Genomic DNA, 18,782 nt, shown 5'->3' with positions numbered 1-18,782 from the left:
AAGCGTTATACATTAGGAAACTAATTTCTGAGAAAACTCAGTACGAGTCATATTGACGTTCTGACGTCTCTGATCTAAAACTGCATGAAGATTTGCGGTCCATTGTATTTTATGAGAGAGATAAAATGGGACGCACAATTTGATATAGTGCCACAGAGCTTTACAGACACTCCGTATGTGCCCCTTACTGATTCACTGATATCAAGCCAATGTGTCGATAGACTCAAATACTCTCAGATGTAAAAACTCCTTTCTGTTTTAAAGCGATGTTGCTCCTTAGCTTCGGTTTATGGATTCAAGGACTTGCGCTCGAAAGATAAGTTCTAAAATTTTTCCGTGTTTACAAAACTATAATTATGAAATAAAATTTTGCTCCCTTTCATACAGGTTTCGGCACAAGCAAACGCTGTACAAAATTTCACCATTGTAGTCGACCTGTACTGGAAATACAGCTATTGAGATAAATTTAACAGTTCTTCAGAAGTCGCCTGTGGACTGATTTCGTGGCTAGTCAGCTCACCGAGACGTTAATCTGAACATAATTATGTGTTGTGCGCTCTGTGTCATCTATGGTCTAAGGGGCAGACTGGTGCAAATGCGTTCCTCCACTACAGCAGTTCTGATATCTGCTTTTGCAATTCTCTCAAGGGACAAATTACGTAATGAATTCCTTATTATGTGTATTAAAACAATTATCTGTGATTGTCATTTATTGTTTTCCATGGTGCGTTTGGAAAACTTACCCCCCCTCCCCCCCCTTTCCCACACATCTCAGGTGACTCTTTGGATTCCATCAAAATTTTGATGCACGTGATTGTCTGCCTTATCCTTCATGACGCTTCAAATTAGTTCTTACATGTTAACGTAATATTGCACTGAACATAGAGCCCCATCACGGAGCAGAAACATTCCAGATTCCACACAGGTGTAGAAACATGGTGCCTTGTATTTCAAGCACACTTCGTAAAATGGTCGGTGCTTGACTTGTCATATCAAAGACCCTCAACTTTCCAGGTAGTTTGCAACACAGTTGCAGAACGTATAGATTCACTAATACTATGAAATGACAACCTTTAGATGCTTACAGGCGTTGACATACGTCAACGGGAACAGATGAAAATGTGTGCCCCTACCGGGGCTCGAACCCGGGATCTCCTGCTTACATGGCAGAACACACACACACACACACACACACACACACACACACACTCCTGGAAATGGAAAAAAGAACACATTGACACCGGTGTGTCAGACCCACCATACTTGCTCCGGACACTGCGAGAGGGCTGTACAAGCAATGATCACATGCACGGCACAGCGGACACACTAGGAACCGCGGTGTTGGCCGTCGAATGGCGCTAGCTGCGCAGCATTTGTGCACCGCCGCCGTTAGTGTCAGCCAGTTTGCCGTGGCATACGGAGCTCCATCGCAGTCTTTAACACTGGTAGCATGCCGCGACAGCGTGGACGTGAACCGTATGTGCAGTTGACGGCCTTTGAGCGAGGGCGTATAGTGGGCATGCGGGAGGCCGGGTGGACGTACCGCCGAATTGCTCAACACGTGGGGCGTGAGGTCTCCACAGTACATCGATGTTGTCGCCAGTGGTTGGCGGAAGGTGCACGTGCCCGTCGACCTGGGGCCGGACCGCAGCGACGCACGGATGCACGCCAAGACCGTAGGATCCTACGCAGTGCCGTAGGGGACCGCACCGCCACTTCCCAGCAAATTAGGGACACTGTTGCTCCTGGGTTATCGGCGAGGACCATTCGCAACCGTGTCCATGAAGCTGGGCTACGGTCCCGCACACCGTTAGGCCGTCTTCCGCTCACGCCCCAACATCGTGCAGCCCGCCTCCAGTGGTGTCACGACAGGCGTGAATGGAGGGACGAATGGAGACGTGTCGTCTTCAGCGATGAGAGTCGCTTCTGCCTTGGTGCCAATGATGGTCGTATGCGTGTTTGGCGCCGTGCAGGTGAGCGCCACAATCAGGACTGCATACGACCGAGGCACACAGGGCCAACACCCAGCATCATGGTGTGGGGAGCGATCTCCTACACTGGCCGTACACCACTGGTGATCGTCGAGGGGACACTGAATAGTGCACGGTACATCCAAACCGTCATCGAACCCATCGTTCTACCATTCCTAGACCGGCAAGGGAACTTGCTGTTCCAACAGGACAATGCACGTCCGCATGTATCCCGTGCCACCCAACGTGCTCTAGAAGGTGTAAGTCAACTACCCTGGCCAGCAAGATCTCCGGATCTGTCCCCCATTGAGCATGTTTGGGACTGGATGAAGCGTCGTCTCACGCGGTCTGCACGTCCAGCACGAATGCTGGTCCAACTGAGGCGCCAGGTGGAAATGGCATGGCAAGCCGTTCCACAGGACTACATCCAGCATCTCTACGATCGTCTCCATGGGAGAATAGCAGCCTGCATTGCTGCGAAAGGTGGATATACACTGTACTAGTGCCGACATTGTGCATGCTCTGTTGCCTGTGTCTATGTGCCTGTGATTCTGTCAGTGTGATCATGTGATGTATCTGACCCCAGGAATGTGTCAATAAAGTTTCCCCTTCCTGGGACAATGAATTCACGGTGTTCTTATTTCAATTTCCAGGAGTGTATATACACATATATATACACACACACACACACACACACACACACACACACACACACACACACACACACACACACACACAGACAGACACCAGTATCTAGCAAGGCTGCATAATGCTAAGTCGCGACAATGACTTTCCATGCACAGGGCGTTGGGAGAAAGGGACACCTCGCAAGCGGTGGGCCGAATATAACCGAGTTGGAGACGCCGCAATGTTGACAGTAGTAGTAGTAGTAGTCCCTCCAGCGGACGCAGCTGCTGTGTGTTAACGAGTTGGGCCAACTCCTCGCCGTGGCTGTGCAAGCGCCGTGGCGGTCCCAGCAAGGTCGCAGGCGAACGGAGTGCTAAACTAGACGTGGAGGCGAGGTCGGCCGGCATTGGCTGCAGGGTCGACGGGGCTCTACGAAGCGCACGCTAATCGGCTAATCGCTGCGCCCCGAGTCCTAGTCCTCATACAGCCGAAGGAAATTAGCACTAGTGGGCGCTCGGGATCTCTCCTTCAGCGCTTCCTCACCGAGGACTTTTCAGCCCACGAAATGTCACCGTGGGCGTGGGGCAGATTACTGAGCACTGCCGTAAACATTAATTCATATTGCGTGCCAGCTACAGCACGCTCTGTAACATTAAAAATCTTTACAACCTAAGGATCAACAGCAAATGGAACACCATAATACTGCAGTTTGGAAAACATTTACTGAGAGTACAATCAAATACCGTACACCGAATCTGTATCTTCCCTGTGTGGAATATATGTTCACTGTGACGACTGTCAACTTCGTTATATAATTAACAACGGCGAACAATATTTTGTCAGATTCTGTGTAATATTCCCCCTGATGGTACCAAACGCTGTAAACATGCGCTCAGTGATATCAGGTACTGCTGCTGTTTAGTTTACAAGGGACTTGACATGAACTCCAAAATAAAAGTCAAGATGGATGTTGTTAGGGGAATGCACAGGCCATGACACTCGGGATCCCCTTCCTATTGCAACTGGTCTGACGTTGTCTGTGAGATATGCCCTGGCTCGAAGGTCAAAGTGCGCTGGAGCACCATCATTCTGAAATCACGAACTAGTGTCAGTTGCTAGGTAACGTCCCCCGCAAGTTCAGCCAAAGCATTGTCCAGGAAGTTCTAGTCTTCCGATGACGACCAGCAACGCCGTAGTAGCCAGTTCCAGCTCCTTTCAGAAGCCTTTGTACTTACGACAGAGTTTACTGCTACATTAGAGGGACTGGATTGTACCAAGGGATACACACTAGTACACTCATTCTAGCAGACTCGCGATCAATATTGCTGCTCCTAGGAACCCTGCGGTCAAAAACATTAACTACTTTGTGTACAAGACTGTAGGTCGTATTTCTGAACTGCAGCGCCTTAACAACAATCACCATTCAGTGGGTAAAGAGGCGCTATGATATCACTGGCAATGAAATCGTCTACATTCTTGCTAAGAGGGGTCTCCGCCATGGAACGAGGAAGTATTAACATGTTCCTTACACGTACCTTCTGAAAGCCGGCAAATTGGATCCTTATAGGATGTGTCACTCATCATTTCACATAATGGGATGCCATTACGCAACCGTAGTACTGAGCATCACTGCCGACTGTGGTTCTTCATTGGTGTGTACCACAGACAGTTTCTGGTCACCAAATTCCACCTTCTCTTTAACCGCAGATGGTTCTGACTTCATCTCTATCGGCTGCAACTGATGGCTCCACCTCTATGCGATTGTGACATGGAGATGTGCGCGCCGGCCGGGGTGGCTGAGCGGTTCTAAGCGCTTCAGTCGAACCGCGAGACCACTACGGTCGCTGGTTCGAATCCTGCCTCGGGCATGGATGTGTGTGATGTCCTTAGGTTAGTTAGGTTTAAATAGTTCTAAGTCTAGGGGACTGATGACCTCAGATGTTAAGTCCCTTAGTGCTCAGAGCCATTTCAACCATTTTTGAGACGTGTGTGCGTCTCTGATCTCCTCCCAAAATCGAGAACGAATTTCAAGCACATTTGGCACAGAAACAGCAGACCTGAAGAGTATCATCACTTTGGGGTTCATAACTTCTTTGCTCCAATAGGAGGAAAAATATGGGCAAAAAGCTTTTTTCCAGTCCCTGAGGTATATGATGAGCAGCATGACAGGGATGATGTGTGGGAACTGTCAGCCTGCTAAATCAACCTGTGTTGAAGGGCAACCTACATGCCAGGGGGCAAGAAATTTTTTCTGAGTCCAAACATGTAGGAAGCTCTGTAGGGTGTGTGTGTTGTGGGAGTAGTATTTGTCTGCTTTATTGAAGTGTATTGGAGAGACTGCATATGCCGATCATGGCTGGTGAGACAGATGGGTAGATTATGGGATGGAGGTGGAAGGATTAGGTGGAAAGAGAGGAAAGAAGTGGTAGACAAATTGGGGTGGGGTGAAAGGATTCAATATATGTGTCAAATGCATATGCAAAGCTGCAGAGAAAAGCATTATACAGAAATGAAACTTTACTGGTTAAAAATGTCGGTATACAATTACTATGTTTCCAACGTACGTATGTACGTACGTACGTACGTACGTATGTATGTATGTATGTATGTATGTATGTATGTGTTTTTAGGGACAGGGAATTGCAGTTACACAAAGGTATGATTATAGTAAGTAGGTTCAAATGCATAGAGATTATTGTAGCTACACGAGATGAATAAGCTCGGATGTGATATCCTAGTGTGGACAGCGGCAGCAAACAAGTCTTTGGACCTAAGACTAACAGTAGTAGCAGTACTAGTAGAGTAGTATAGCGATAGAGGGAATGCAGTAGGTATACGAGTAAATTATCGTGACGTACCTGTGTGAGCGAGTAGCCCTTGTCATCGGCGAAGACGACCTTCTTCTTGGCGGCTCTGGGCGGCGGAGAGGCGAGGCATGGCCTGGTGGGGACGGACTTGGGCGGCGGGGGCGGCGTGTAGCGGCTGCGGTAGAAGTAGTCCGGCGGGCTGTGCGACACCAGCACCTCGGGCATGGCGGCCAGCGAGCACATGGCGGCGGTGGAGCTGTTGCTGCTTCCCGGGCTGCAACACGGCCACACGTCGTTCACACTTAGCACCAAGCGCTGAGCTCCTCCACACCACTACTAAATACATTCCATCAAATTTCGGTTACACGATAAATCATTTAAGTTTAAAGGCTGTCGATTCAACACCTAGGAATCAAAATTAAGAACAGCTTAAACTGCAACGATCCCATAAAAAATACGGTAAGGACGAACCGAACACTACGTTGTATTGGTAGAACACTCTAAAGGTGCCACAGTTCTACAAATTTGGCTATGTACATTACGCTCGTCCGTTCTTCTTTGGATTATTGTTGCGATGTATGGTATCCCAACCAGATTAGCTCGACGCACCGTGTATACTCACATCGTCAAAAACATGAAGTACATACGTGACGGTATCTCAGCGGTAATCGTGCAGCAGTAATAGATTGCCTTCCAATCGTTGTGGACGTAAGCAGAACAAAGCAGGCAATGTGACTGCTATAGAATGAAGCAGTGACTACACTTAACCGCTCTAATAGCAGAATGTTTTCTAAAATGTTATTCAAGCATGATTTTTATATCAAGCTGAAAGGGCTCTCGCCAGGGAGCAAAGCATTTTCTGTTCAGAGCTATTTAAAGTTTTCAATGTGCCTATTCTAGCAAAGCGCAATCACGAGGATACAAACAATGATACATGCTTCCATAATTTCGCTATTGATCCTCCTCCGTAGAACAAACTGCTCGCAGAACGTTTTGCACACTTGAGACCATGATCATGTTGCTCCCTCCGAGGTGTGCCCCATACTTCAGGGGATTTTTTTGATCCTTTAATGAGTAAGTTCCAATCGAAACCGGCTGTATCCACGGCAAGCTGACTGCAGTTGCTGCTGGAGTTACGAACAGCTGTGCCTGCCCAATTCTGCCTCAGTCACTGCTATACAGATAGCTACGAAGCAAAAGTGGTTGGCGAAAACAACGCGGAGTGTTCGAAACTTCGCAGTCATTCTGTATGTGACGCCATTGCTTCAAATTTACTACTAAAACGCCCTAGGAAATGATGTGCGCTCGCGATAATAAACCACTCGTGTCCGGCGAGACATATGAGTCACGGAAAACATCGTAAGTTCAGAGAAACGCAGCTCGTTTACTGTTATCGCAAAGTAAGGAAGTGAGTGTCACGGGAGTAATATGCGAATTGCGGCGGCAATCGATAGAAAGCAGGAGTTTTTGTTTCGGAGAGATCTTTTTACGAAATTTCCATCACCAACTTTCTTTCCCGCGTTTCAAAATATTTTGTTGACCCCTGCAAACAAAGTTTCTACTGTGATAAAACACGATAACCTCGTTCCTTCGACACAGTCCCGTACTGCCGTTTAGTGAAAAAAAAACGAACTTATAGAACATCGGAACAGATTTGTTAAGTGGCACCAAGACTTCCTTGCAGACAAAACACGTCGCTCACAAGGGAATAAAATCGTCAGATGGAAAGTTAATTTAAAAAGTACGCCAAGGAATTGGGATACTAAAGGGAGCTGTAGAGGGCAAAAATTGTACGGGAAGACAGGCTGGAATACATCTAGAACGTAGGTTGCAAGTCCTACTCTCAGATGAAGAGGTTGGTACAGGAGATAAATTCGTGGCGGCAGCATCACACCAGTGAGAAGACAAAAGAAAGATGTAGTAGAAAGCGCCGGTAGCTCTTTATCACTGTTCGCAAATGGTATGGCTGTCTAAAGGAAAGTAGCAACGCCAGAAGACAATATAGACTTGAAAAAGGATCTGCAGAGGACTTCTGAATGGCGCAGGCTCTGACAGTTGACCCTGAACATATTTACCATATTTCACATACATTGGAAAAGATATCCAGTATTGTACAACTGCACTGTTTATGAGAAATTGCTGGAAACAGAGCCTAGCGTAAAATACCTAGCAGCGACCTTCAGTGGAATGAGCATCTAAAATTGCAAGAAAGATATGCCCGACAGATTCTTAGGAAGAATCATAACGAAATGTAATTCATCCACGAAAGAAGTGGCTTACTCGGCGCTCTTTGGACTGGTTCTAGAGTACTGGGTCATTTAGTCCGCCCGCAAGTGTTAACATCCTGAACGAACTTAACTGGCAGACGCTACATGAGCGGCTTTACTCATCACTAAAAGGTTTACTATTGAAATTTCAATAAAGCATTTCTCGTGAAGAGAACATGTTACTTCCTTCCGCATACATCTCGCGAAATGACCACGACGAGAACATTCGAGAAATTGGAGCTAATACAGAGGCATTCATTCTTCTTACGCGCCATTCACGGGAGAGAGGGGTACCAGAAGTATCCTCTGCCACACACCGTTAGGTCGCTTGCGAAGTGTGTCGAGGTAATAAAAACATCTCGTAAGTGAAGATTGAAGTGCTCATTTTTTGCGAAGTGGTGTTAGAGTGGGACTTTCGAGAAAGCGTCTGAAAATTTGTTCTATCCTCTGCCACACACCTAAGTCTGAATAGTAGGAGTATTCATGTAGAATTTTTTTTCTCCTTTTATCAGGTTAAAGTCCTATGTCGCGGGAATATTTCATTATCGCCTCAGAAGAATGCGCTTATTTCCTTCTACGAAGAATCCTAAGGACATGGTGTTAACGCGTAACAGCTTCCTGCAAACTACTTCTTTTAATTATAATGCCATTGATTTACTATTGTGTACTGCCGCTCGTACAAGCTTCTCACGACCAGACACAGTCTAGGTACAAGTTTCTGCGGCAATACTTCTCCACGGGCAATAAAACAGCCAGATATTAGATTGACCGTGATGCCTGGCGTGTGCAATTAAACAGCAGTGCTTTCGGCCCGCGCTTTGCGCCTGTGTGAACTTAACCGCTCACGATTGTTATCTTTATCCACGGCATCGGTTATTCTCACAAAAAAGAAACTAATGTAGTGGAACGAGAACGAAAACAAGACGCGACCAGAGAAGCTATAAGTGGCGCGGAATGTGGAACACACGCCGCGCGCACGACACTTATGAGATACAGCGAGCGATAGACCGCCGGGGACGGCCGATCAAAGAGCTCTGCGAAGCAGAGCGTGTCGGCGCCATGAGGCCAAACCAGCCAGAAAGAGCCCGGGAGTCGAACTCGTGGCCGGAGGCAGCGTGTGTGTGTATAACGGTGAGCGCTTCTGGGTCAAAGCCGAACATGCACGCAGAGCTTCAGCGTGAATTAGCCGAAACTTACTCTGTTCGAATTTCCCATTAACAAAGAATGCATCTACAAAGCTTCACATTACTGTCGTAATTTGCCTCTGTTCACTTGCTTAACTTCGAAATTACAGAAACGAAACAATGTAATTTTGGTTGCGATAAATTCAGTGGTATATAGTCTAATATTCTACTTACGTGTGTGCAATCAAACGTAAGACTCTGGTTTGTGGATAATACATGCTTACTACAAGCTCTCTGATACGCGTAATTGTTTCTAGGTAGCTGTATTATACATTTGAATATTTCATCGACATGTAGTTCAATGGAGACGACTAACCCAATTTCTGATGATGATGAAGATGAGGATATTGTATATTTTCTTCGTGAAACTGTTGTATGATTCGCTCATATAATTTAGTTCAACAGCGGAGAGTCCAAATTCGTGTCTGAAATACGCTAACTCGCTCTGCAACGGTTTCCAGTTTGTGCACGAAAGTGTTCAGTATTCGGCTGCTTATTACACCGATTTCGTAAGCCATCTCCATTTCTATCTGTGTATCTCAGCGGATTATATGCTACTGTTTGATAAGTCAGAAACAAGTCAGCACTAAGGTTTGTCTGTGATAATGATTGAAGCAGAAGAAATGGATTAAAATTTGTACCGCCACCGGGACTAACTTCTTGCTTGCTAGGCAGAAATGCTAACCGTTACACCACCACAGCACTATAGTTTGCATTGCTGCACGAACTACCCAAACTGAGTGTCTTCCCAACACAAACTTCATATCTTGTGCTTAATTTCCTCTTCTGCTTATTTTCCCTTACATTGTCACTACTGCCAGGGCTCTCCGGCATTTGAATATCACCCTAGCATTGGACGTAATGGGAAGGTCCTGTACCACCGTGCTGCAATGTTAACCACAGTGCTGTGGTGGTGTAATGGTTAGCATTTCGATGACCCGTGTTCGAGTTCCGGCCGCAGCACAAATTTTAATCCATTTCTTCTGCTTCAATCATTATCGCAGATAAAGAAGAGACTGTCTCGGGGGAAAATATAGTTATGAGATATGTAAGGTTTGTAAAAACCAAGCGGAAGGTGCTGTGCGTTTTCCTGTTTACCAACAATGCCTATGGGAAAAATTTAGTATCATGATTGTGCTACTAATAAGTGGACTCGTTTTGTAAAGACATCTGTAACTTTAGTATTGATACTGGAAATTGGGCTTTCAGTCCTAACAGCAATTCTCAGACTGATGATAATTACAATCAATATCTTTAGCAGACAGCTCATCTGGCGCTGACCCAAGCAACGACTCAGCTCCATAATTTACGTGTGACGAAATTCGCAAGGGTTTACTCCCAGCCCTTCAACAATGCTAACAGTTCTTACGGGTTTTGGTGCAGTCCTCTCCATTCGTCAGCCTGTGCTGTAGCTGAACTCCCATAGGTCAGTAAGGTTGAGGTCAACTCATTGGGTAGCCACTCACTTTCATTCATATCCCGTGGGAAGCTGTGTTAAGGTCCACACTTCATGAACCAAAGCTGTTTCAAATTGAAAATGTTATGAGCCGTCGGTACAGGATAGCAACAGCGACAAACAATATCGTCAGAAACGCATCGGCATTAAGAACGTCTGACTGCAAGTAGGGGAGGAGACAAAATCTTAGAGAGCCAACTATTCAGAATTCTCATCGAGGTCATTGGACACTATCATTTCTGCTGAACAATGGTGGTGGAAGGAAACTGCTGTGGCATCCACCCGACTGTGGAGAGACCACGTTCAAGCTAAATGAAAACTGACGGGGATTGGAAACGCGCTCGTCTACAACAGTACAGGGTCGTAACCGCTGCGCTACCTCTTTCCGAACATATAATTAAGATCGGTCATATATTCATTGTAAGCTGTCGAAGAACCATTAATTTTCTAGCCCATGTCTCATTTCACTACTTTCGCATACTAAAACCGCAAGCTGTATGCTGCTAGCCACGTAGAAGCTTCTGGCGTCAAGAAGGTCGACGAAGTGGCAGAAGGTGAGCCCGTCAAGTCACAACCTGGCACCTGTTCACTACAAGCGACCCTGGGCTCGCCAATTTTTGCGCGTTGGCCCGCTAGAGGGCAGAGCTGGTGATAAATGTGCTATAAATAGGAGCGCCGACCGCGTTCGTCCGAGACCTACTTGCGTGGAGGTTCCAGCATCTTCCACCGTAGAGTTCCTAAGCGTACGGCCGATTGTAGTCACGTCAGGCGCGAACGTGAGGTGTGTGGCCTATACAAGCAACCGAGCGGGTCGAACAAGCTCCCATGATGTAGCCTTCACAGTATAACGCTCAATATGTGCAAGCAGAGTTCGTCGTCTTTCTAAGGCGCTATGCAGCTATTTCCATGGCCTGTGCACACTACTGTAAGCTTCTAATGCCCTCACGAACCACGCGAACTAAAAAACGAAGTATGTTCTGATAGATCGTGTTCAAATTTTCTTAGCACATCTTAGAGAGACGTAGGTTTAGTAGGATATAATACATGCTCTTCCTGTTTCATCTGAAGAGGGTAGAGAGAGGAAAGTACGCCATGTAATGATTAAACAAAATGGTTGCACGGTTTGAGGGCAAAGAAGAAAAACGCAATTTTTTTAATCTTTACCAGACAACACGTCTAATTTATTTTCTCCGTTGCAATGCTTACAATCGCTGGTTAACGCCTATCGCTTCTGATTATTGATTGTTGTTTCATTGAAGAGCGGTAATTTATTAAGGAACAAATTACCTAAATTGCTAGTTCGCACGAATCTAGTTGAACCAGTAGAGTAAAACAATTTAATTTCCATAAGTTACTAGAATTTCTGTACATTTTTTTCCTCAACGGAAACTAATTATGCCCAACACGACGAACAAACTACTACTTGACATGGTATCTTCGCAGATAAAATCTCGTGTATAATTGAACCGATCCTTTAAGATTATTTTTTAATTTATACCAGTTACTTGAAACGCTTCAAGCACTAGAACACTGAAAAGAAGCAAGCTTTTGGAAGTGGAACACTTGATACCAAGCAAGTCATAAATGTCTAGTTGGAAAGGCAGTAGAAAACGTTTTCAAACGGCACTTCGACGTTCTTTTTGCACAAATTTTACATTTGCTTTGAGCGCCACAGATATTCTCTCTTTGTCGCAGTTTACAACACCAAGCTAAATTACATACCCAACTGATACCTTTGGGCGTTAGTACTTTCGGAAAGCAGGTGACTCAGAAAATACACGAACTACACTATCTTCCACAGCCATTCCCCATTTAGATTTAAACACTTCATTTACACGCCTATTTTATTTCTACCTTCACGAATCCACACTACTACCATAATTTAAAGATTTTACGATCTGCAATCGTCAGAACGCCTACTGCAAACACTACAGCTAAATTACCCAACAGAATTTCTGAGCTGTTGCTTTGGTTCAGTCCCCTTGAGTGATTAGCGAGGTCGCACCGTCTATGTTTTTCGGGCTCTGGCAGATCCGCTGGCGCGATGATGGTAGTGAGTGAGTGAGTGAGGGTTCTATTTGCGGCCGTCCTTCCTTCCCGCAGCAGTCAGCTGACGCACAAATAGCTGGCTGTCGCCCAGCGACGCCCACGCCGGGCACGTACGCCGCCAGATGCCAGCACCGGCGGGATTGGGGACTTCCTTCCCGACAACCGTTGCCTATCCATCACCTCGTAGCCGCTGTCAAGAGCCCGCAGCGGCGCGCGCAAGTAATCGCAATGCCACAACAATCTGGCGTAGCTACAGCTGCTTATGTTGCGCTGATCCAGTTTGCAGTACTGTGAGTTGCACAACACTTGCGCGCCACATTCACTGATGCTCGAGGAAGCAGGAATAGAATCTATGTTCCTGCCAAAGGCATTTATTCGTGTGCCCGTGTGCGCTCAGGAAGGGGGGGGGGGGGGGGGGAGAAGGTGGAGAGAGAAAAATAGATTAAACCATTAGTCTTAATGGAACTTAGTTAAAGTATAAATTAACGCTGGTAGTAGACGTACGATATTGAAACTGTCTACAGATTTAGATTTAATCACTCGGCAAACTTGTTCAGTTAGTAAGATTATTATGATGTAGGCCTATTTTTATACACTATCTTAGCACCCTCAGAACTATGTAAGAGTACACTGATCAATAACTTATTTTGTGCAGAAACTAATATTAATGTACTAATTTCTCCTGTAATAAGTAATTTCAGATATCACCGTAATCACACAAATAGTTCGTGTATGCATTTATAAATACGAGGGGGAGTTCAGCATGTAAAGCAACATTTTTTCCTCGGTCAGTTTCGGTTGAAAAAACTTTAGATTTGGTGAGGGACATCGTGGAATATTCGAGCTTTAGCCTCCGCAGTTTCATGAAGTCCCGGTAGGTGGCGGCTCTGTACGTAGCGTTAAAAATGGCGTCTGAGGTGCGTTCCAAGCAGGTGTCACTCAGTTTCTTTTCGCGAAAAACCAGACCATTTCAGATGTTCACAGGCTCTTGCAGAATGTCTACAGACATGGCAGTAAACAAAAGCACCGTGAGTTGTTAGGCGAGGCGTGTCATCATCGCAATAGTGTCGGAAGTTCCATGCGGCTTTTCGCGGATGATGCTGTAATATACAGAGAAGTTGCAGCATTAGAAAATTGTAGCGAAATGCAGGAAGATCTGCAGCGGATAGGCACTTGGTGCAGGGAGTGGCAACTGACCCTTAACATAGACAAATGTAATGTATTGCGAATACATAGAAAGAAGGATCCTTTATTGTATTATTATATGATAGCAGAACAAACACTGGTAGCAGTTATTTCTGTAAAATATCTGGGAGTATGCGTGCGGAACGATTTGAAGTGGAATGATCATATAAAATTAATTGTTGGTAAGGCGGGTACCAGGTTGAGATTCATTGGGAGAGTCCTTAGAAAATGTAGTCCATCAACAAAAGAGGTGGCTTACAAAACACTCGTTCGACCTATACTTCAGTATTGCGCATCAGTGTGGGATCCGTACCAGACCGGGTTGACGGAGGAGATAGAGAAGATCCAAAGAAGAGCGGCGCGTTTCGTCACAGGGTTATTTGGTAACCGTGATAGCGTTACGGAGATGTTTAACAAACTCAAGTGGCAGACTCTGCAAGAGACGCGCTCTGCATCGCGGTGTAGCTTGCTCGCCAGGTTTCGAGAGGGTGCGTTTCTGGATGAGGTATCGAATATATTGTTTACCCCTACTTATACCTCCCGAGGAGATCACGAATGTAAAATTAGAGAGATTAGAGCGCGCACGGAGGCTTTCAGACAGTCTTTCTTCCCGCGAACCATACGCGACTGGAACAGGAAAGGGAGGTAATGACAGTGGCACGTAAAGTGCCCTCCGCCACACACCGTTGGGTGGCTTGCGGAGTATAAATGTAGATGTAGAAGGTCGCACAAACTGTTCCTATCTCCATACAACCAGAACCTCGCACCTTCCGACTTCCATCTGTTTGACCAAATGAAGGATGCACTCCGCGGGATGCAGTACGTGGATGATGACGTTATTAATACAGCGAAGCGTTGGGTCTGACGATCAGTAGAGTCGTACCATGCGGGCATATAGGACCTCCCCAGTAGGATGTCTTAAGGCCGTTGATTGAACTGAGAGAGTGTTGAAAAATAGGATTTTGTAGCCAAAAGAGTAAGGTATAATAGGGTGTATTAGAATCCTGAATAATGCCCACCTGCTTTCAGGAAAAATTGTAATTACATGTTTAATGCTCCTGTTAAATTAGGTAGTATGTTAACTGTGCTGAAATCTTTGATCAACAGACAAAGTCCTTGCAGTGTGATGTTATACGAACGTAGAAGTCTAATGTTAATAACAGCATGAAATTATACTGTGACCTATACTAGGAAACAGCTTTCACAATACATGAAACTTTCTAAAACAATCCCCATGTCTGCGTTCATATTTACTTAAAATTCACCATAACATCAGATCTAAGTTTGATACCGCAGTGAAGGTCCTCGTCTAGTTAGCTGTAATCCCGAAGAAGAAATCTCGATTAGAAACGTACATAGGATAATGAAATAAGATAGAGCAGTAATTGAATTTTGTCATTTACTATACCTTTACGAGTTAAGAGATGTCAATAATGACAGAGCAATAGCGTTATAGCATACGGTTTTTGGAAGAAAGCTACGGTAAACTTATTGAAGGAGTTATCACAGGATATGCCTGTAGGTATTCAGAGAAAACGAGGGAAGTCTAAATGCCCATTACTGCTCGAATATTTGATTTCCGATTCTCCCCAACGAGCTAGTGTTGTCGCAACTACCCCTGTCACTAAACTTCTCTAATATTTAGTACTGTAGTCAACATTTAATAGACAAACTCCAAAAATATCGGTCTCGTTGCTGCATAGTCATGCACTTTGTTATGCTCTTACTAAATCCTTTGCGGTGAAGGCTTGCATAACCCAACAAAAAGATTCGTCCATACGTAACAACGAACTGAAACATTTCTCAGTCTCTTGTACACACGCTACCTTATCTCTTTAAACTCCATGTGCACAACCAAGCAGACCATGGTAACGACTGACGATTTAACTGTGTTCGACTCCATTACTAAAAATACTAATCACAAATTTGGCGCTCAGACGTTCGTCACACTTCGTGCTTTAACCGAAGTTACGGTGCGTAAATTAACTAGTGAGGAGAAGGAAGAAATAAAATCCCAAATGATTACTTCAAAAATGTCCCGCCAATCATTCGTGCTAACACGTGACGTGCAGCGAATGTGAAACGAAGGGCAGTGTAATTACAATATGAGAAAGAAAGTATGCAGATAATACAGCTTATCTCTTATCTAGATATGTCTTCATTGCCTAATACCAGATGAAACTAGAATATCGCGCTCGAATATTAAAGATAACAAAAGCGTATCTTAAAACTGTGCATTTCACGGCGCCTCAACTTATCAGACGTAGATACCAAATTATCAACAAACTACTATACCTTTTTTGCACTAAGGATTGTGTGCAGCAAAAAATGTGGGATTCGACAATTCGGTATTTTTTTTTAGACTTCAGTGCCCCTCAGCAACGAAGGAAAAACTGCCAATTTAAAAACATGTAAAAAAATGGAGCACTTTAAGTAAATCGTACGCCAAATTTACAACGAAAAATTGAGTAAACAGCGAACGAGAGAAACGTACCATGTTTACTGTAATTATATAACGACCATTGACGATGCATTGTAGTTTAGAAATAAACGCATGTGATGTAAAACAAACTGCTGTTCGCTTAAGTCAAAGGAATTAATAAATTGATAAATTTTGTCCTCATCTAAGTTAAATACTGCTATCACTTTTCGCTTACGCAACATTCTGATGCTAGGGTGAACAGTTAAATTTTTCTGGTAGCGCGTGACAAACGAGAAAATAAAAAAATGCTTCACGAGAAACTATATTTTATGATTTCGCAAACATTTTAACAGAAAAAACTGTTCTTGTAAGATATCCACGCGGACGAATCGCTCTCTTTCACTATGTTGCATGCCTGCTGCCGGTCTGAAAGCTCAATTAATTACGCGCGAGAGGGAATGTCCCTGACCGCATAGAGGGATTAACCTAGATGCATGACAGACTACAAATTTGCATAACACTATCCATCTCTGGTGACAGAGCGGTATAATGCTCAATACCGAAAGCGAAAATCGAGGTCAGGTTTCATGTTATTTCGCGAATATTTCGTCCTGTCATTAGGTGGGCTCTATGTACCTAATCGGTTTACATCGTAACACCTCATTTTGCAGTTCATAGTCATGTACAAGAAGTTTTTTGCCGTACTTCCCAGAGTGTCTAAGTTTGTCTTTCACCATGTGAGGTATTTTAGAATCACACATTCACAGCTGCGGACGGTTTGACTTACCTTTAGTGCGCTGTGCTGACGACTATAGTTCCATTGAAGGTCATTACACTACGGAAGGCGGTATATTACATGTCTGCTCGTATAACAAGCCAGACGTAGATTAAGCTATATGACATTTCTTTCTTTGAACTAATGACAGGGAGCGGTTAGCTATGCAAGTACACCGAGAACTAAATATGCCACTGACATGGGGAACGAAAGGATCTTTGACGTCTTAGAATACACTATCTTCAAGAGGATAGTGTTTCACTTCACCCTGAAGGCTATGTTCAGGCGTAGTCAGCTAGCCATTTTCAAAATTTCAGTTAACACACGACACTTAATCTTCTCAGGAAAGACGTTTACCGTCGCGGAAATAAGGACGCTTATTCCAATGCAGTGCTTTCCCGCGGCCGGACGTAGATGCGCATTCATTATCAGCGTCGTTAGTCGGCAGGGCTATTAGATGGACAGGAAATATTCCGCCTTACCTTTCTCGAAATGCGCTCTCAGGTTCATTAAAAGACACAATGGTAATCTGTTAGGTGCAATTGTTGGCGTCTGTAACGCCAACTTTGCCTTTTGTCTCCACGACAGAGGCAATTACAACGCAGAAGTGTACGATTTAGAACGAAATCTCTCCAAAACCCGGTCGGTAAATGTGAAATCTAGCCTTGGGTTCCACAACCGACTGTGTGAGCTGGTTATCAGATCTAAGCACACCACAGGTTCTGAGGTGTAGTAGCATGCTTGTTCAATGACTGAGGTATTCTAAAAAACGTTAAGGTTGCAGACTGCATTTTTTGCGACTCCAACGATTATTTCACAAGAGGGTCTTTAGAGCTTCCCGCATTAACACAGCGGTCAGTTCTTCACAAACCAAGTCACTGAACGTGCTTTTGTTGTAAACATTGCTGATATGCGTTTACGTATACCGCAACTTTACGTAATGTATTTGCAGTGACAAATAAGCATAGCATCTAGCGACTTTTTTTACACAGAAGTAACTGTGTCAACCAGAAGATTGGGTTGAACATCATTTATTAGGCATGTACCTATTTGAAATGGTATGTCCTTGCCTTTCCCGATCTTTGAACTGCCTTACTCAGCCGCATAACCTTACGTTAAAAGCTGATTTCTTGCCACGGGTACCCGTAAGTCTTATGTTATGCAACAGTTTTAATCCACGACCCGGGTTTCTTCTGAAGTGTACTATGCAGATGTGTGTGTGTGTGTGTGTGTGTGTGTGTGTGTGTGTGTGTGGGTAAAATAAGATGTGCTTTATTAGCTGTACACCTTGTAGCATAGTATTGGGCTTTGGACGTTATAGACAAACTGAACTATCTCGCACAGACGAAAGTTTTGGCCACGCTACCGCAGAGAGGCCGAGCGCATCTAGCTGTCAGGTCACTTGTGCACCTGTAGTAACAGACGCTGGGCGAATTTTGCCCAATGACGACGGCGCAATAAAAGTGAAAAAATAAAAATCAGATTACTGCAATGAAGGGAGAATAAGGTTGGTCGTTTTATCGACGACGAGGTCATTAGAGATGGAGCGCACACTGATTGGACTGGCTTAAACGGACCGAACTATGAGATCATCGGTCCCTTCATACTATATGCATCAGGCCGAGAATGGTCTTCAGAAAAGAAGGATGTACCAGACAAATGATGAACCCCATTGCAACCGAGAATCAGTAAAACCGGGAGAGAAGCAAATAAGAGAGAGAGAGAGAGAGAGAGAGAGAGAGAGAGAGAGAGAGAGAGAGAGAGAGGTGAAAGTAAGATGAGCGAGTTACTACGCCCAGAAAGCAGTTGGAGGCCCCGGGTATTCCCTTACAAAACTTGATAAGAGCAGGGATGAAGAGGAAAGTGGGAGATTCCTTTTGATGAAAGGTCATACTACGTAAAAATTGCGGAGGCCTTACGCGTATTTGAATGCATTTCTTCTCGAACGCTGCGTCAACTCGCTTCGTAAGAGTTGTTTCAACCTTCGGCGAACTGTCACAGATCAGTATTGTGTCTCCTGCCCTGGGCCGGCCGGTTTGG

The 18,782-nt window shown here is 44.8% G+C and overlaps 1 protein-coding gene across 2 annotated transcripts in view; it reads right to left on the bottom strand.

Moving 5' to 3' along the window:
• The window catches only part of LOC126094479 (trinucleotide repeat-containing gene 18 protein), a 71,211-nt gene that overhangs the window by 12,083 nt on the left and 40,346 nt on the right, over positions 1 to 18,782 (bottom strand). For both annotated transcript variants that reach the window (XM_049908873.1, XM_049908872.1), the window contains exon 2: positions 5,456 to 5,678. In XM_049908873.1, coding sequence (XP_049764830.1) covers positions 5,456 to 5,647 — 192 coding nt within the window. In that variant the 5' untranslated portion in view covers positions 5,648 to 5,678. The remainder of the gene's footprint in view (positions 1 to 5,455; positions 5,679 to 18,782) is intronic.

Source organism: Schistocerca cancellata, chromosome 8 (assembly GCF_023864275.1).
Source record: "Schistocerca cancellata isolate TAMUIC-IGC-003103 chromosome 8, iqSchCanc2.1, whole genome shotgun sequence".
Taxonomy (NCBI): domain Eukaryota; kingdom Metazoa; phylum Arthropoda; class Insecta; order Orthoptera; family Acrididae; genus Schistocerca; species Schistocerca cancellata.
The sequence above is the reverse complement of the archived record's forward strand: the minus strand, read 5'-3'. Positions and strand labels throughout refer to the sequence as shown.